The sequence below is a fragment of the Pseudopodoces humilis genome, chromosome 11 (genome assembly GCF_049639895.1).
Source record: "Pseudopodoces humilis isolate 2021_Gansu_Grassland_sample_001 chromosome 11, ASM4963989v1, whole genome shotgun sequence".
In the NCBI taxonomy this organism is placed as follows: domain Eukaryota; kingdom Metazoa; phylum Chordata; class Aves; order Passeriformes; family Paridae; genus Pseudopodoces; species Pseudopodoces humilis.
Genome location: NC_142210.1, coordinates 21,236,910 through 21,257,287, shown reverse-complemented (window position 1 = coordinate 21,257,287; position 20,378 = coordinate 21,236,910). Strand labels below are relative to the sequence as shown.

Here is a 20,378-nt window from a genome sequence, read left to right as displayed (position 1 = left end):
CTTGTACCATCTTTTTCCAGTTCCTTGAAAAACTATTTGTGTCAAAGACAAAAACCCACCAACACTGCAGTGACATCATGAGCAGCAGGAAAGGTTACACATTGTGCAGTGACAACACACAGCAGGGACAAAAACCAAGGAAACACCACTCCTGAAAATCCAGCAAGGCTGACACCAGCTCTGTACTGCATTTTCTGGATTTTCTCTGAATAAGCAGAATTAGAACTCTATTTTTAAAAGCCTTCAAATTAAAATTATTATGGAAACGTGTTTCTTGTTCCTCAACAAGATCTTCCTAAGAACAAACTTGTTACTTTTAAGATGAGCACCTCCAGTGATCAAAATGAAGATCCACCACAAACCGTCTGTGCTTTTAAAAGGTTCTTGAAAAATAAAACATCTTGCAAATGGGACATTAGTAAACATTCTTTAAAAGTAAAGTTAGTTTAAAATAAAGTTTGTTGAATAGTTTACTGGTTACATATTCTGTTAAAAAATATAAAATCTTCATAAGCTGTGTCTCTCTGAGCCATGCAGCCGTTCAGGACCCGCAGCCCCACAGCCACCGGCCATGGCAGAGCTCGGCTTGGTAATCCAGCGCTGACAAGGCACAAACCCTAACAGGGCATTAAGCAGGCTCAGCTGGGCTACACCCAGTTAAAGGCACAGCCAGGGCAAAGGCTGTCAGACTGGCACTCACCCCACAGACGAATGTGGAATCCCCATGGAATGTTCCAGAGAACATTCCACAGGGACATTCCAGTGGCCCACTGCCCCTGGCTGTGGGGACCATCCTCCTCCAGAGTCACCCCCAGCCCCTCGCTGGGAGTGGGAATGTTCATAATCATTTGTGCAGGAGTTCCAGTGTGCAACTTTCCCCACACGTGACACCAAAATGCATAAAGATGCGTTTATCTCCCTGTCTTTGCCTACATGGCTCGAGATGTCCAAAACTCCAACAGAAATTGCTTGAAACACACAGGGGTGAGGTTTGAATTTACTCCCCTGCTCAACACAATAAAGGGACAGGGAGCAATGAACTTCGAAAGCACAGCACATCTCGAACAGGAAGAGCAGGGGAAAAGCCAAGACTCAGCTCTAACTGCTCAGGAAGCACAGCCCACCCTCCTTGTAAAGGAGTCGTGTTCATTACCTGCCCCTGGCTGATCTGCAGCGACAATGCAGGGACTCTGCTGGTCCCCACTGCTCCTCCTCAGTGACTCCAGACGCTGCAGTGACCTGAGCTCCAGCACAGCAGGGAGGAGAGGGTAGAGTCCCTCAGCCACTGCTGATCAGCCACTGCTTCTTTCAGGAAATTATCAAGTTAGATTTGAAATTAGAGATGGTCTTTTTTCTTCTTCCTTTCCCCTAAAACCCTACGCTTTCCATTAAATTGAACAGCAGAACCCAAAATACGAGCAACCAGCAGCAGGAAACAGCCCTGAAGAAGGAAGGAAGCCTCTATGCAAATGAACAGACAACACAGAACCACTGCATGAGCTTTTAACACAAACAGCTTTTAGAAGAGATTCTCTGCAATTTCAGGTACCCGTCTCCTCTAGGAGGAGTCTCCTGTCTTGTTTTTACACACAGCTGCCTCCATGCAAAAATAAACTAATTCCTTAAACTTTCTATTGCTGCTTATGGACATAAATGCAGCCTCTTTAACCAAGCAGGATGGGCTGAAGGTATTATTTACTACTTGGTGCTTGTCAAGTACCTGAAAATTTTCCTGTGAAGGAAGAGGCAGCCCTTATCCAACATGGAGTGAGCAGCTCCTGACTCAGCAAGGACCTGCCAGCACCAAGCCCTGCATTTGATTTCCAGGATATCCCATCTTGTACCATCACGTCTCTGGGATGGAAGATGAGATAAAGCACTCAGGAGCAGAAAACAAGAGTAATCAGTGAGTTCAAAGAAAACTTTCAAACAACCACAAGATGGTGAAGGGAAAGGGAAGCTGAGAAGCAGCCACAACATGAACAGGGGACGTAATGTGTGAATTGTGCTCTGTGGGCCCCGCTGAGGAACTCCCCCAGTGAGGGTTCACTGAGCACAGAGCTGACACAGTTGGAGGTCACACTCTCACTCGAATTTTTAGCATCAGAAAAAAATGTCTAAACTGTCCCTGTCCCCTCCTGGTTCCTCATTCCCAATATCCAGGCATCTCTTCATCCAGGCCTGTGCAGCAGTTTCTGCAGTCAGAAAGAGAGACACAAACAGAAACAAACCCAAACATCCAAACAGTTTATTTGCTCCCACTGGGAAAATCACTTTCATTGCTTTGCCTTGGGTTAGAACTAAGAGGAAAACTACTATGAAAGCATCACTATTCAGATAATTGTGGGTGGACTGGGTGCTCAGAAGGTGCAATACCTCTGTCAGGTGTAAACATTTCCTTATTATACTCCAATTTGTGCAACAGACCTAATAAACACTGTGTGGATAAATAACTATGGTCAACGTGAACACTTCCAAATATTACTTTAAGCTGACAGGTTTTACAGAGTACTGATCATCTTTTTTTCCATACAAAACCCCAAACCTAATAAACCTCAGAACTATTTTCCCCCTCAAATTCTTCTATTCTTAGGATGAACCATGGAAGGAGGATAAGGAAGGAGAGAGGAGAGAAAAGAGAAAAAATTGAGGGGGGGAAAATCACAGCTTATATCTAAATTTAATTCCATAGAGTTAGTTGCTTTCAGAAGTCCTGCCAACCACTTGATACTTTTGTACACACATCAAACAATACTCACCGTGTGGGCACAGGGCCTCCCAGAGGGAGCGTCCTGTGCTCCTGCCCATGCAGCCAAGCCCTGGGGGACCCGAGGGCTCCCGCTGAAGCACCCTTATGCCCCACGATCGCCTTTTCCCCACACACATCACTCATTTAGAACCCAAAATATTTATCAGCCACTTTTATAAGGATCTGGGTGTCCCACCGTGCTGCTCTCGGCGCTGGGGCACCACGAGGCTGCTTCACCTCCCACTGCTGGGGGATCAAACACAACACACGGAACCTGTTCCCCAGGGCAGTTATTTTGTTATATGTATTATGTGTGTCATGTGTGCTGTGTGTTATATGTGTTTATGTGTGCTATGTTATGCGTTATATGTGTCATGTGTGTTATATGTTTCTTTAATAGCTGTAGTATGTTACCCATGTTCTGTTCCATGTGTTATACGTGTGTATGTGTTATATATGTTACGTGTTGCCCGCTGTGCCCCGTTTCCCCCGACACGAGCCCGCACCGCCGCTCCCCGCCCGTCCGGTCCCGCCCGGTCCCCGCGCTGGGGCGGGCGGAGGTGGCGGCCCCGCCGGTCGGGAGCGCGGAGCGGCGGGCGCAGGTGGGTACCGGGGCCGGCCGGGGCAGCCCGGGCGTCCCCTTGGAGCCCTCCGGGCCGCCTCCGTCCCTCTGGCTCCGGAGAGGAGCAGGAGCCCGCCGGGAGGGCCGAGGGCAGCGGCGGAGCCCGGCGGGGAGCGGCCGGGACGAGGAGCGGGCGGCGCCGGCAGCCGCGGGCGGCGGAGTTCCAGGACTTTTGCATCGAAACAGAGGTGATGGTTGATGCTTTTTCTGCTTTCAGGATATTTCTGTAGTCTCGATTTCCTGCAGATTCTGTGAACATAATGAACTGTGAGGCAGTGCTGCAGCATCTCCTACAGTGTCTTGTACGATTTCTATCCTGTAATTTTTTCAGAATATGCAGGAGCTCTGAAACCTCCATCCCTCTGCCCAGCTGGACAGAAAAACCTCTCCATGCCTTCTAAAGGAACGTAGTCGAACTTATTTCCTAAACCTTTCCTTGGGTCATTAGGTAGAAAAGTAAATTATGCTGACCTTTTCACTCTGGAGAATGTAATTGAAAGAAAACAGAATTTCAGCAGTCGTTGATAATTTAATGATGAGTTAGTGAGGGTCTCTACTCTTCATTAAGGAGCCTTAAAAATTCCAACAAACTGGGTAGCTCCTATGATGGAACTGAATGGTTGAGCTACACACAAATAAATTTTTACTATTTTTTTTTTTTTTCAGATATGAAGCACTGTGGCCTGTGATATTTATTTTTGCTGTTTTCACCACTGGAGGATGGCCAACAGACTCTGTGAAAATGGTTCTGGTCAGTACCACTGCACCCACACCAGCCAACCTCTTGAAATCAGCTACATGTTGGTCCTGATTATATTTGGAAAAGTCTTCCTTGATTTCTTCATGTTGCAAATTAAGCCAAAACATGTGAAAGTCAATTTTATGGGATACTTCTGCATTTCAGTGGCACTTCTTGATTTTGCACTGCTGCTGAGTATCTGTTTCATTTTCTGTTTTGAGGACTTTGCACTCTGGGGCGTGCGATTCACAGAGTACCACATCTGCCTCTTCACTCAGATCACTTCTCTGACCTACGGGATTTTGCCTTACCCAGTGTATCTTGTGGCTGCTCTGGATTATTACACCACCGTCCCCCAAACATCCCAATTCCCTAAAACAGGTCGGAAGTTACTTTATGTATTTGCTGTGGTGCTTATATGGATTTCCAGGTTTTTTTGCACTCTCCAAGTTCCCGCTGTCTCTGAAGAGCTGGAAATGCAGAACAGTGTTTCCCCTTCGCAGTGCCCTCTCTCTGGCAGCCTGCAGAGCTACTGGGTGTCGTGTGCCATGGTGCTGCTGCTGGCCACGGCTCTCCTGGCTCGCTGGAAGGAGGTGACAACCATGCTGCTGTCTGCCAGGCTCCTCTCCTTTTCCAGCCAGCCTGTGCTGCTGTTCCCCTACGTGCCTAACAACAACAACACTCGCTTCAAGTGGCAGCTCCTGAGCAGGCTCCTCCTGTGTTTCCTCGGCACTTGGGCGCCGTTTGTTGTTCTCCAGGTGGTGGTTCTGCTCCTGGGTGTGCAGATCCCAGCCTATGTGGAGATGAACGTGCCCTGGCTGTACTTCATCAACAGCTTTCTCCTGGCAGCAGCCTACTGGTGCCGGTGCCACCAAGTGGAGCTGACAGAGGAAGGGTGGTGCACAGACCCCTTTGTCAGCTGGAAATTCTGCTTTATGCCGTTCAACAATGAAAGCACAGAGCCAGCTGATAAGCCAGGCGCAGTAATCGTCAACTGTTAATGAGCTGCCGACGGAAAAGGCTGCAAAGAAGAACTCTGATGCTGGCTGGCTGGGTCCTTACAGACAATACAAGGAAACATCTCCAGAGCTTCACTCCGTGGAAATAAGTTCAGTGTCCAGCAATACTTCAGTGGATATTGCACTGCGGTTCAGGACACCGAGTCCCAGTGGGCAGCAAGCACTGCCACGCCAGGGAATTCAACTTCAAATTACATGTTTAAAAAAACACTGCTTATATAGGACAAGTTTTCAGTTCAACTTCGTGTTTCTGGCTAGAATTCTACAGTTCCTTTAACTGGAATTATCTCAGGTTTTACAGTACAAAATGCAATAAAGTCTTCAAGGCTGGAGTTACATACAGAAGCTGACCTAAGTGTGAAAAACGAGGTTCAGTCTCCTGTTAAATTTTAAAAGTTTTAATAAAGACAATAAGAGACAGAAAATAAAGCAAAGAGTAATGGCTGGGTGCCTTGGCACTCTGCCAAGAGCACACCTGGTGTCTTGGGAACATTCCTTTTATACCATTTTGCTGTAATGGTTAAATGCATATTCAAACTTTTCCAAGAACTATTTTGGATGGCTACTCCTTGGGTCTGCCTGTTTAGAGCATGCACTTTTCAGGTTTAATTTCCCCTTTATCATTTTTGTATTTGGGCTGGGGTTCTTTCTTCCACAGGCAGTAAGTGTTGACAGCAGCCTGGGCCCCATCATCTGTTTACTGGAGGTTATCTTGCTTTGCTCAGGCAGGACCTAACCCTAACGTCCAAAATTCTTCTTAACCTAAGCCTAAATTTTAGCTAATAGCAGGAGAAAAAGAAAAAGACATAGCAAAAGCTATCTAACATTATACACATATAACATTCATATTAATACTTGTGAAAAGCCAGTATCACACTACGTATTTATAAGGTTCAAATGACTTTTTGAAGTGTATTTTGTTGTTAAAATGTGGGGTTTTGTCAGCTTGATGGAAAGGTTGCTGTCTAACAAGAAATAACTTGTTTTAGTTAAAGATACGACTCCTACAGAAATAGAAACTTTATATAGTACAAAACCAGTGCAAAAGCAGTGCAACATGTGCAATTTCCACGGCCACAGGAGAGGTGCTGCTTCATTGCTTCTTTTCTGCTGCTCCTCTAAGGTACATGAACATATTAAAAACAAAATAATTAGAGCAACAAGCATCAAGGTTAGCTGCTATACATAAATAAATGCCCAAGGTTAAAGAATGGTTTAAATTAAAATATAGCTTATTTTGAAGACAAAATTACTTTAAAATAGTTAAATATGAAGTGGGACTATTTTAGCAGGGAAAGAATTAGTCAGGCTTCTAGCAAAAATACTCTCAATTTTCAAATTCTTGAATTTGATTTTGTATAAGAGAAATAAATTATACACAACCAAAGCAGACAAATGAAATTAGCATTTATTTCTGAAGCACTAAACTCACAATACAATGTTGTATTGAAAGAGAAACTAAGTAAATGATGCTGTAGGTTGGTTAATTGTCCCCCAGACCCACAGGGAACAATGATTTCACACAAGAATACTCATTAAGAAAACTCTGCAGATAACAAAAGGTGCAATTACAAGCAAGTTTAAGCAGCATAGTATAAGGTGCTTTGTTTCAGCATTTGTAGGATGGATTTACCCATTAACAGACAGATCGAAGAAATGTCACTTTTACAGATCATAACAAATGAGAGAATCTAAAATTCATTCACATGCTTGTTGGTAATAGGAAAGTGCTTCTTAAAAAATGATTCACAAAGTAAAGATTATACTTTTACATAGTTCATTGTGTGCTCTTCAACTGTAAAATTTAAATTTTGGGTAATAATTTACTTCATTATATATCAATTATAGAGATAGATTTAATTGCAGAATTTAATACTACATGGGTTAAATTTTCTTATAAAAGAATATTCCAGTATTTCACTCAACAAGAATACACAATCACATCTCAATCATAAATTAATCTTTGATTTCTGAAACATATCAAAATCTGATTACTTTGATTTATTACTTCACCCCACATAGTGCTTCTTTCACCCACAGTCTGTGGTAAATTTCTTTGAGGTTTCTGTGATGTAATCAAAAGGGGACAAGCATTTTTCAGCAGTAAAAAATGATTTTGGGGGAAAATCTGTTTAAAAGGCCATCAAAAGGATAGTAAATGAGCGAAAACTGAATTTTAAAACTAGTGCAATAAGAGGAGGCAATGCTTAGCAACATTGTTTGAAGTGTTTGGCACCACAAATTTTTTCATTTTTTATGCTGGAAAATGTACTTGGGGGAAATTCTCTTTTCATGTTAAAAGTAGGAAAGCACATGCAATGTTAACTGGAAAAACAACCCTAAGCAATCGTTCCCTGCTCTCTCAAACTAATTGCTGTTAGCTAGAGCTGGAGATGCTATAGGATAAACCATGGCTAAACACAGGGGTTTGACACAACATTTCTTCAGGTTTTATAGAAACTGGACACCCACTGAAATGGGGCTGACAAAATATTTACAAAACCTAATTCCATTTAAAAATCAGCAAATACATCAAATATAAGAATGCACCAGGCATTTCAGAATCATGAAATAACTAATCCCTACAGACTTGGCAGGCAGGGGGAAATTCCTCTTTTAAACACCAGATGAAGGCAAAGCTATTTTCAAGTTCATTTCAGGTGTGTTTTGCATGGTAAGTCTCACCCTTCTGAATCACTAACATGCATAGAACTGGAACTGCAACCAGTTGGGTGAGGCTGCTGACATGTTTTATTCATCAGTGTGGTTCAGCTTCCCAAGCCCTAATTAAAGTTTACACAACCCCGTCTGCCCTAACGTGCCAGAATTCCTGTAGATGCTGCAGTGCTCCTAAAGCCACTTGAAGTTTTTAACATTTTTTACAGGGAATCCACAACATGAAGCCAAATCAAATATTGATGGATTGATGTTACATCACTGTATCACTTGTCGAATTTATTCTTTCTTACTTTTTGTAGAAAAGTGCCAAACAGCATCAACTTTTAGGCTGTCACCTCCATTGAGGAGGCAACAGTGGCACTGCAGGTCTCCTCCAACATCCAACTGCGGTGCCTGAGCCTGCCAAGTGACTATTTTAAAACATATTAATGGTAACACTCTTTGCAAGCCCACTTTTATCCTTGGCATTCATGGAGGGAGACACCAACTGTGCAGTGATCTCCATCCCACTGCCTTCCTAACAATTGTATCTTTTCCTCTGGGCATTTGTTTTTTAACCTGGTGCTTCTGGGCAGTACCAACACTGGTGCCTGGACCATCCCTCTCTAGAACAGGGTGACAGTTTCACTGCCAAAGAGGACAGAAGCTGTGCCAGGGAGGTGGAAATATCTGAAATAAAACAACTACAGATAACCACTGCTACATCTCCTCTGTACATCACTTCTTGTGCTGTGCCAGCAACTAATGGCCTTACACAATTCAAACACCTTACAGTCCTAAATTCTTGTAAGATTATTCGATATTAATGCTAACAACAGCTGAAGTGTTAATCCTTTATGGGAGACTTCTGTACTTTTCTCATTTAAAGAATCTCTTACAAATCAACATTGATTTTAATGAGATATTCTATGTGTTTTCAACTCTAAACAGAGTATTTGGCACTCAATGATAAAATCCTTCTTTACACACATCTTTCCTGGTCACTACTGGCTTGTTCATTTTATAACACAAAGACTAATTGAAAAGGAAATTTGGTGTGCAGAATCCCTCACTGCTCTTTCCAAAAATGAATTTGCAAAATGCTACCAGAGGATGGAAGCATCCTGGCTGGGTAGTGGAGGACAACACAAGCCTTCCACAGGCTGCCCAGGCTTCACCCACAAAGCAATCTACCTCATGAATCAAAGACATTTGTGCTTCAAACCTAATCCCATAATCAGCACAGACACCCTGATTATTACCTAGCAACAACACCACAAGCCTGCCAATAACCCGATGTACCAATGGGGTAATAAACACAATTAGAATGCTCCTTCAGTGTTATGTATTGCACTTCAACAGTGTTTATGATCACAATTCTATGAATGCACAATTGCGCTCAAGTTACAATTACTTCTAGATGGAAAAAAATCTTTTAAAATTTCATTTTTCTATGTCCTTACTGTACAGAGTAATTTGGATAATTCAACAGGAAAACTTAATGGAAGTTTAAAAAATTTTAATTTGAATTCTGTTCATAACACTGGCTCCCAGAACTGTGCTTCAGAAAAGTTAAATCTGTGGCTACAAAAGTTGGACTATGAATTTACTCCATTCCTGAAATTTCCAGCACATTCACACCTCTGAACTCTGCTTTTTCCCTTCCACTCTGCTGTAAGAGATTGGAAAATACTATGCAGCCTACAAATGAATGAACAGGTGTGGGTTTTAATGCAGAGATTACACAAACCTACACAGCAGCTCAGATGGGACCTTGAGCACACGTGGAAGTGCTGCCCATGGATCCCAGGGGATAAAGCAGGACACAAAATGCCCCAGCCCCCAGAGCTGACACCCAAGAGAGCAAAATGCCACTCTAAGAAATTGAGTGGGGAAGGAAATGTCAGATTTCCAAAGAGATGAAGATGGTAAAAACAAACCAGGCTGATTCTCATGGATTAGGGTAATGTGTGCTCACTGCCTTGGTGCTCAGTCTGTGTCCCAGGCCCCAACTCCATCAGCTCAGACCAGGGACAGCTTCCTGAAAAAGCTTCCTGAAAAACCACACACCTGGCACTTTTCTGGAGCATCACTACTGTCTCTTTTTCAAATGTCACCATTTGCAAAGCCATCCAGGGGATGTAACTACACAGAACCTTTCAGGTCTAAATAAACTCTCATGACTAAAGGCAAATTCTTTTATAATTAATTTAATTTAGGCTCATCTTAAATGAACTAAGTATTAAATGAATTTAAAATTTATTTTTCCTCACAGTATTTCCTGTCTGAAACTATAGCTCACTATAAAGAGTGACTTGAAAATTAATTCACTATGAGCAGTTAACACTTTACACTGAAATTACTCATTGATAGCTCTGCTCATACCTGTTCCATGCAGCATTGAACAGGAACAGTGTATTTAAAACAAAATACTCTAAAATATTAGCTTATCTCCATCTCTAATAACTAATTTAGGCAAATATTAAAAAACTGTCCTAGACTGATTGTTTTGCACAATCATTATCTGCAGCCTAAAACAATCAATGAGGAAATATCTGGTTAACAATGACAACAGGACATCTCTATACAACACTGGTGAGAAAATAACCCTGCAAGCTTTATAGATACTGAGTTTTAATAGGAGCAGTCTCAGTACAATCAGAACTACTCATGTTATAAACTATGGGGATGTTTGCAAAACCAGGACTCAACACAGCTGTCACTGAATTCTTTGATCACTCAGAGCTGTAGATTTGTCACTGTGTAAGAAATCTGTTGAGCTCTTGAGGCAGAAGTTCCTGCATGCATATTGTGATATTAGAATGAGAACATCCATCTGAAACTGGCATTAGCTGTAGCTGCCATGCCGGGCAGTAACACACCACACCCAGCCCAGTCTCACAACAAACTTCCATTCAAATTACATTTCAATGGTTTGTACCTGAATATTTCCTTACACTTCAAGATAGAGCAATAATGCAAAAGCTGCGCAAACAGTTGGTTTTATCCCATCCTTTCCTCCTTCTGCCACATCTGCAGCTACAAAGGACTCCATCTGTTCTATCCAAAAGGCTGGATTCATTTTTGGACAAAGCACAGGTAGAAGTCAGGGGGTAAATACCTGCTTTCACAGGAAAGAAATGAGGAAATGGATGCTTGCAGCACATAAATCTTCTATTTGAAATGTCTCATGGACAAAAATCTAACGAAGACTTTACCCTCCACAAAGAACTTAATTTCTGGAAAAATATGATGGGTTAATGGGTAAAGAATGGATTTACAATGCAGCCAGTTTAAAAAACCCTTCAGACACTCTCTGGTAAGCCAAAACAACTGGCACTTTAAGTCAGTGGAGGTAGCCAAGCTTCCTCAGGGGAATGCCCTGCTCCTGCTGCAAAGCAGGGATGCAGAGTGATATGAGCCAGATGGATCAGGGGAGGCTGCACACCCATTTTGATCATTCACGTGCAATTCTTTAAAATCTCAAACAAACCCTGAAGCTGAGACAAGTGTCACAGTTCTAGTCTACTGGATGAAATCTTGACAGCCACCTTCAGCCCAGTGCTCTGCAAAAGGGCCTTGCCCTGAGATAATGCTGCAGTTTCTGCTAAGGAGTAGGGTAGGATGGAAAGTGGTGAAGAAAAAGGAAGGGAAAAAGCCATGGAATGTATCTCCCTTCTGAGCTATTCCTATAGAAGCTGAAATACTGCAAGCATTGCAAGTGTTAAAATACAATTAAAATCTTTAATACTTCTTTTGCAAGAGGGTACAGCCTAACATGAGAGAAAGCCATGGGAAATGGTAGGATAAGCCTGGGAAGACCTCACCTATTGAACAGCAAGTGGCCAGTATGTAAAATGGTTCTGGAGAAATGTTACTCTAAGTATTATATTGCTTTTTTGAGCAAATTCATAAGCTTCCCAAGTAGACTTCAGCTGCACTTGGAAATTTTTCAGCCTACTTTCACATACAAGTGTGAATTTTTTTAAAAAATTGATTTTATTGACACAGCTACACTGGCAAACACTCCCATACAAGTGCACTTTATCAATACAGGTCAGTATAGCTGCCTCTGCTTTTAAGTTCCAGTTAATTGCTAAGATCACCAAAGAAGAAAAAAAAAACTTTCAATATGCATAAGGTCCACATTCTAAGCTTTTGCATTCATGAATATTTAAAGCATAACTCATTATCTGTGGCTCTCCCAAACCCACAGGGAATGTTACATACCAGACAAACAGGACCAGATGTACCTTAGTGGGGTCTGCTCTGAGCTCCTGGCACCTGGCAGTGATTATGGCTGAGCTGGACACAAACATTAGCTGGAGAAGCTCTCCTGAAAGCTGTCTAATAAAGCAAAATTAAAGCAGCCATAAAATTCCCATGCATGTAACACTGATTAACTACAGGTCTAAAAAAGACCCCTAAGTCCACATTTTCTAGTACACCTTAAACCATTATCAAACCACATTTATGTATCCCTACTTTTTACATTGCCTAAGAACAGTACAATCAGAAGACAGATTAAAAATTAGCGAGTGAGATTTCTGTATAAAAATAATAAAACTTTAAGACAAAAGCCAAAGGATAAATATCTAAGATATCTTTAGTCTTCAGTTAGCTCATCAAAACAGAACATATCCTTTAAAACATATGTTACAGATATGCTACACTGTGTATCTTACAGAAATGCTACAAATGGGAACCCACTATCTCCATCATTTGAATGTTTTTCAAATGAACATTAGCAAACGTTGGAGCTTCAACTAAGTAGTTTATTTTACAACAGTAACTGAAAACAGAAAAAAAACAAATTAGAAAGTGCTTAGCGACTTCCCTCCAAAATAAACCCAGGCATCAATTCATCCTCTAAAGCTTTGGTGCCGTTTGGATAAGGGCTCTCACCACATACCAGCGTGCAACTACAGTGTGTTGTCCTAACTTGCAGCTTCAGTGGTTAATAAAAGCATTAATAACATCTGCTATTAGCAAGCTCAAACAGTTGTAATTAAGAACAATGATTCTAACGTTGATCTCCAGAAGGTAATGGTAGAAAATCTGTTAGTGGAAACAAAGCAATAGTCTAATTAAAGGAAAATAAAGCACAGATTTTTCTGTAATCCAAATTTACTCTTTAAGGTCATCAGTTAAATAATATACATATTAATCTGTCTGTCACAAACCTGCCTTTCAGCCAGTGTATGTGCATTGACTCCTTTTGATCTAGGGCAGCAGTTCTCAAACTTTAGGTCAGTTCCTTTTCTCCTTAGGTATACTGTACAGGCCCCTGAATACCTCCCTACACAATCATATATTATGCATTAATTTGCATAAAATACAAAAAATACATTATTTGCAGACACATACACATATTTAATTCAAATATACACAATGACTATCAGCACATGTACCCTTCTTTCCCTAAACAAGAGCTTAGGAATCCAGGTCTGTACATAAGGGGAGTGGAGCTGCAAAAGGGAGGGAACAGAAGTACAAAATGCATCCATGAGCATCCATGCACAGGTGGTGGGGAACCAAAGGCCAAGAAGGTGCTGCTGCCTCAAAGCAGCTTCCAAGAGCATCAGTAACTGGAGAAATGTATTTGCTCCACAGAGTGTGAGAGGGAAGATGGAGTGGAACACTAAAATCCCACCACTGGGGTCTGTAGCATCCAAGACAAAATCTCTTGCCAGAGGGACAAATCAGGGCCACTGCATAATTCTCCCAGAGTTGCCAACGCTGGCATTCCTCCTGCTGACCTGAAGCTCCAGGCTCCCTCATGGCAGCAGCAGCTACTCCTGCACAAGCTCTGAGGGTGGCCTCACTGTTCCTTCCTCAGAGAACAGCCAGCACAGCTCACACTGGCCCCTGGATAAGGAAAAGGTGCTTGGAAGCTTCCAATGAGGCAACGAGAATGCGCTACAGGGAAAAGACATGTTAGAAGAGGTATCAGGAAAAAGAACATCTGGGCTATGCTGTCCCTTCTCTACCCCAACTCTAAAGCAACTTGTCTCAACATGAGCTGGTCCTGGCTGCAGTTTTCAGCCCCTCACACCAAGGCATTTGGGAACCTGACCCCAAGTGCTTACACACTTCCTCAGGGTCCACTCTGAACCCCCATTTGAGAACTGCTGGTCTAGCTTAACTAGCAGCATGTGAAACTCCAAACCTAACACTTAATGCCCCCTTAGTGCATAGCAGCATTCAGAGTAAAGTAACATGTGCTTCAGTTACCTCTGGCAGGAGTGTCAGTAGCCTGATCACGAGGATTTTGGTGAGACATCTACATGGTTTATGGTATTTTACAGACTTCAAGAGAATACTATAGTGGCAGAGATGAGGATAAGCCTACATGAGGAAAACCAGCTGCCAACCTACCCCTTACAAACAATTTGCTCAAGACTAAAACAAACTCAGAGAGCACAACTAAATGCATAGCATTTTACTGGTACTAGTGCTTCCACAGGGCCTGTGGACACTTCTGTTAGTTCAGTCCAAACACTGCTGTATGTGGGAAAAGTCTTTCAAAATACAGCAACACAATTTAAATGGTGTCTAGATTGGGGTGGGGACTGGGATATTAATCATAACTCATAAGATGAAGTACATGTTGGGGAATACCTAACCTATCACAGCATATTTCACTTCATGTTTTTCCATGAAAAAATTCAACTCAAAGCATTACTCAGGTTTTACTATAAACCTATTAGTTGTTGAAAACTACAGAGGACTCCCGGTATAATCAAAGGAACAGTTTAAAGTCTTTATGTGAGGAGAGCCCCACCTACTTAACAAAACATCACAGTAACACTCATGCCACAGTGAAGATGTTGGCATATTACTGTCGGTTCTGTCACTGAGAAACTGTTGTTTAAACCTTCATGTTCACCTCCTAGGATTCTTTCAAGGAATTGATACGTGCACAGATTTTCAATGCAGGTCCAAGCTTAATATTCATTGCACTCATAAGGTGATCCTCCTTCAACAAGAGGAGAGCTTGTCCATCAATTTCTTGTGCTCTAAATTCATCTGCAATATCTTGACAACCTAAAGGTAATAAAAAATATGATTAAGAAATGTCCATTCTTAGCTCAAATGATTTTATCCACACCAGATCTTTTCAGCTACACATTTTCCAGTGCCCATCCCTTTAGCTTGTTGAACCTAAATTATATGCAAGAGTTCAATATTATGATGGGAATTTTGAAATAATATGAAAGTAATCTTTACTACAGCCTCTAATTACACTGTAGTTCTTGGAGAACTACTCATTGGGAATTTCAAGTCCCAGCAAAGACAGAATTTTCATTTCATTAAGAGGAACAACCTCTCATCATTGGAAGTGATTGGGTAAACAGCACTGAAATAGCAATCAGGAACATAATTAAGTGGGTTCTTTCCAGCAATAAAAAGATATTATTATCTAATTGTATAAAAGATAACTATATTATACTGCTATGTGCACTGAGAACATCCAAATAGCTACAATTTCCAAAAGGAGTTAATTCCATCTGTGTGTTACACCACTGAACTAAGGAAACAAAGTTTTGATGTATGGGCTTTGGCACAAGTATCTCATGGAGATATTTATCATTAGTTATCAGAGTGAATATTCTACACATAGCAGTAATTCACTTCACAAGTGCAACTTTAAAATGGTTGGATCTTTTTTCCCCATGTTAAACTCCTTTTTTCAACATGAAATACCAGTCTCAGGTTACTGAAGATCATAACATAGAAAAGACTCTACATGGGTTGAACAGTACCGAGTAACTGAGGGCCCCTTTCCACTAAAGAACACTGTGGAAATAAAGGTTCCTCCAAAGATGTTCTGGACATCTGCTGAGCAGAATCAGCCAGTTATGCCTGGCTCTATGACAGCTCTGTTAGATGGATAAATGTCTTCAAACAACATCCATGAGACCACTCATTGTCAGTTGTTTATTTGAAGCTTCGTTCCCCCAGCAATGTTTTCAGTGGGGTTTTTTAATACATTTGTGTTCCTAATCCAGCGGTCTCTCCATCTGTCTCAGAGCCTTTCAGACACACTTGAATTTGTGCTCCACCTTCCATTCCTGATTTCAATTATTCCTCAAGTAAGCTGATTTTTTGGCATTTTTGCATTTTCCCTTTTTAAAAGTACACTGTTACAGAGATATGAAATTACTGTGAAGAACTTTTCTACCTAGATGACAGCAACTAATTTTGTATTCTCTTATGTGTTCAGATTTAAATTCCATAAAGAATAGGTAGACTAATTTCCTGATGGATTTATAAATGTGTGCAAGGCAAATGGAAAGGAAACATGGAAGGAAGTATCAACATCCAAACCTGAATTCATCTGGATTATTACTGTGTGAAGGTTGTAACATTCAAGGCTGGAAAAAGTTAGCTTTTCACAAAGAATAAAGCACAATTTTTTTAATGATTTGTTAATCAGACCTCATGCAACAATTAGCTCTGAAATCATCATAAATGTTTTCTTATTGAAGTGTTGACAACAGATAAAACATCTGCAAATCAAATATTGAGTATTTCTGGGAAAGGTATCATGGCATGTCTGATTTGAGACCTAAACATTGTGATTGTCAGACCATACCATTTACAAAGAATCTGAGAGATCAGGAGAAGTTCTTATATTTAGGAACAAAGCTGTTCCTATTGAAATAGGAAACTGGATATTTGTTGCTGCTAGCTTTTTCCTTTAAGCAATTTCCATGAAACTTCTTAAATACTTTTTAAGTAGTTTATCACAGTCATTTCTGGAAAAGCAGAGGATGGAAGTTGAAGGTATTGCAGTTCCCTCATCCTGAGTATATTCTTAAACACTTTTGCAATTGCTTGTTGTGCAATAACTTGGCCGAAAAAAAAAAAGGGTAGGGAGCAGGTGAAAGGTAATTGATCTTGCAACTGAAGTAAGGAGAACAATTCTGCTCAGCTTAAGCTGATCTGTCAATTCTCCCAGAAGAAGCAGCTAACAGTGCAAATGTCCTGGACACTGACTCCTCCAAAAGGCTCCAGAGGAGCTCAGGAAAGGCCTGACAAAGACACAAGTCCATTTCAGCTACAGACTGCACAGAAAGCTATAAATGAAAACAGATGTCCCTAATGTTTATGGAAAAGTGACAAATCACCATCCCCTGCAGCATGGCAGATGGTCTGCACAGACTGCACCAAGTAGATATACAATATAAAATACCATACTGAAAATCATCTGTATTATTTTCTGCATTAACCAATCTTGGAAGTATATGATAAAACAATTTTTCAAGAGAGTGACTTGAGAATATACTGGAAAGAATAAATCCCAAAATCACCCAAAAACCCAAATGCAGTGATGTAGCAATAAAAATTCTGCCATGTTGTGAATATAACTTTAAATATCTATTGAACTTTTTTTAAAAAAGTATTTGAGAAACTAGGAATTCATATGGAGAGGTACGAGCAAGTATAATAAATTTTTATTATATACAAATAAATATAAGTTTGCTTAAAATCAAAGATCGCATTGTTTATAGACTACAAAAAACTAAACCAGATCCAGCAGCTAGTGAAATACTCTAAAAGTAATGGTTTCAAAACAGAAACCATATTTTAAGAATAAAATTTTTTGTTTCATATTTGCAAGTGAATTGTGTTTATGTGGCACTTCAATTATTCTAGCACAGGAACTATCATTTATCGAGACCCTAGGTTTAGTTACTGAATTAACTAGAGCCCCAAATCCATAAAAACAGTAACTGAAAACAGCAGTGATTGAACTACACTATAACAAAGCTCAAGTACAGAAACAGGAATGACCACATCCCATACCTAAGGAGCTTTGCTTGTTTCTACAGCCATCACTGCAGGTTCCCAGAAGCAGATAGTGTTACTGAATTGCAATAAACTATCAGAAGAAAGGTACTTCAAGGCTGACTTTTGCAGATTTTAGACATCTCTTACTCAATTCTTTGCCTGACCTACTACAAAAGACTGTCTGTCATAATGCATGTATGACTTAGCAGTGAAGATATATTCCTTACAGGTTAATAGTCTAATAGGATTCACAAAAAAATCATATAGCATTCCAGAAAAAGTAGAAAATCAGGAACAAATGTAGCCTTGGTTTTAACGGATAAGCAACAAAAATTCTGGTATGACTGCTGCTGTGGAGCTCTGCCTTGCTATCTGTAGGGGTTACAATGTCTGATCAGATAAAATGGCATCCTTGGGAAAAAGTGGGGAGTGAAGCTTTAAATGTTATGATAGTTAAGAAATGATAAATATCAAATAACCTGAAGATGACATAAAGGTAACTGTGAATATTGAGCTAAAGGAAAGGTTTGTGAACAAAGAAAAAACAGATTATTTTTTCTGAGAACAAGCTGAGACCAGCAGTATGCAGAATTTCTAGGCAGATCTCTGAGCTAAGCTATGCAAAATAAATTTTAACTTTATGGCAGAAAGTTGCTTATTCTTTTCTAATGACTTGTATCATGACAGGTCTTTCAAACTTTTCAGTTGTATCAAGGGAAGTAACACTGTTCTTGCTTTTTCTACTGAATAAGCAGCAAGGGAGGAAGGAAGAGAAGAAGGAACAAGTGAGGAGGGAAGAGAAGAAAGCAGTGTACAGGGAAGAAGTCTGATCTCTCTACTGACCTCTTAAGAGAAGTCAGACTGAAGGAAGGAACAGCTCTAATCTCCATCAGCTGGGATGCAACAGCAGAAGTGGGATTAGTTCTATCAATATGGGATTTGTGCTGAAGGAACAAGCAAGAGGAAACAAATCACATTCCAGTCTCTATCACCAGCTAACACTGCTGCTGTTACCACACCACCTCCTCATCACAGTGCTGCTATAAAGCAAGGAACTTCATTGTTAAAACCAACAGAACAAGTTATTGCCCATTCCATACCAGGCAGAGAATGTATAAAGGCCCAAACTTCATCGACAGTCCATACTGAGGGGTCAGTTTGCACCACTGGTAACAGGTCGATGCTCTCTGGCATTTTCCGCATCCTCAGCTCCCGAAGCTCCCGTTCCCTCTCCCTCTCACTCTGCCTCCGCAGGCGCGTGGTCATGGCCGTTGGAACAGCGTCTTCATGAGGAGCCAGATCTTCTTCTGCAGATGGATAAGTAATTGGAAGCTGGAAAATGCAGTAACTACAGCATTAGGCTTTATTTGCAATTCCCAAAGCAGTGCCATAGTTTTAAGCAAATATTCCACAGACCTGTCTAAGAAAATGATCCCGTGATGCCCCCTCAGGGCCGCTCGGCCGACGCCCGCGTCGCCCAAGACTTTGGCTATCTGACTTCCGATTCCAACGACTGGTCTTGTCTGATGGAAACAGCCCAAATTTCTTAGTGCAACTAAGGCTGTGCCTAAAGAAGTAAGATATATTCAATAATGCACTAGTAGTTTTTTGGACTGAATTCAATCATGAAACCATAAAATCAGAGTCTTGTAGAAATGCTGCTTAATTGCAACAACAGCTGTCACAGAAATACAAGAGAAAGGTATCTCAAAGGCCATTTAATCAAAACCCTCATCTCACTGTGGGATCAAGTACATCCAGATTACCCCTGGAAGATGTCTGTCCTTCCCATTCTTAAAAATTTTCCATGACAGAAATACCTTTGCACTTTATCTCAGAGTACAGTTCTGCTCTGAAATGTCCACTTAAAACCTAAAATCAAATTGTATTTTCTGGTTCCATTTTCTCTACCTAGCTGATACTCAGTCAAAGGAGAATAGAGGCAAAAATCCCATGTTAAGATTAAAGGATTAAATCCCTTTAAGATTACTTTGCTGGTGGTATCCCAAGAAGTACCAAATCAAAACTATATATTCCCACCACCTGAATGGGAATGTAGCAGACATATGAAAAAGGTCATGTCCAGATACACTGATGCCAAAAAGGAACTATGTGATGACTAGAAATGGGAAACTCTTCCCCATTTCTAAAACTTATAGTATTAAACATCAACTTTCTAGTTGTTACAATGGAAGACTTTGCATTCAGATGTTGACTGTGAATACTTGCTCTCTTAACTAGGAGAGATTAATCCATTAACCAGATAATGATAAACAATAACTACATAGAGTTACCTTTTGGCACAGGATGTGGAGCAGAATCTTTTTGACCGCAGAAACTTATTGGGATATCCCATTTTTCCACAAAATTCACACTTCAGAAGATCATTTTCAATTTCATCCAGTCCCTCTAAAGAAGGAATGAGGAATAAAGTTAGTTCCCATGACACAAAACTATGTTTCACATCTCTCACCTCAAGAAGGCAAAAGATCTTCAAATATTTAACACATTCAATTAAATACTTTGATTAACAGACAATTATGCAAAGCTAAGCAAGTAACAGATTTAATTCTGTCTTGAAAAGATCTTGAGCAAACTGAATCTTAATGAACCTTCAATTAAGTTATTCAAAGAACTTAATCAGTTCCTTGTTGAATTTCAAGCCATCCATGAGCAGGTCTGCCCTCAAACACAGCAAGCAATTCAAAAAGAAGGGTTACATTCCTCATGAATTGCTTCATAAGGAGTTCATTAGGAGAACCAGGCCTTCCACAGTCTAAATGCAAACTCTCC

General features: G+C 40.7%; 2 protein-coding genes across 5 annotated transcripts in view; one reads left to right on the top strand and one right to left on the bottom strand.

Moving 5' to 3' along the window:
• The first annotated feature begins 3,462 nt into the window (after nucleotides 1-3,462).
• GPR160 (G protein-coupled receptor 160) lies at nucleotides 3,463-5,474 on the top strand. The gene is made up of 2 exons (XM_014254412.2): nucleotides 3,463-3,559; nucleotides 4,038-5,474. The coding sequence occupies exon 2, from the start codon at nucleotides 4,092-4,094 to the stop codon at nucleotides 5,109-5,111; it is 1,020 nt and encodes a 339-aa protein (XP_014109887.1). The 5' UTR covers nucleotides 3,463-3,559; nucleotides 4,038-4,091; the 3' UTR covers nucleotides 5,112-5,474.
• A 1,045-nt stretch (nucleotides 5,475-6,519) lies between these two features.
• Nucleotides 6,520-20,378, bottom strand: part of PHC3 (polyhomeotic homolog 3) — a 28,982-nt gene continuing 15,123 nt past the window's right edge. For 2 of the 4 annotated variants that reach the window (XM_005525102.3, XM_014254410.2), the window contains exons 12-15: nucleotides 19,880-19,994; nucleotides 19,002-19,152; nucleotides 18,686-18,917; nucleotides 6,520-14,834 (exon numbers count right to left, since the gene is read on the bottom strand). In XM_005525102.3, the coding sequence (XP_005525159.2) occupies nucleotides 14,680-14,834; nucleotides 18,686-18,917; nucleotides 19,002-19,152; nucleotides 19,880-19,994 (653 nt within the window). In that variant the 3' untranslated portion in view covers nucleotides 6,520-14,679. Of the gene's footprint in view, nucleotides 14,835-18,428; nucleotides 18,530-18,685; nucleotides 18,918-19,001; nucleotides 19,153-19,879; nucleotides 19,995-20,378 lie in introns of all 4 variants that reach the window. The other 2 variants (XM_088060842.1, XR_001331603.2) reach the window with 2 other exon arrangements.

Excerpts from the sequence above, each read along its gene's own strand:
- GPR160 (XM_014254412.2), top strand. The coding sequence starts at position 4,092 with ATGGCCAACAGACTCTGTGAAAATGGTTCTGGTCAGTACCACTGCACC.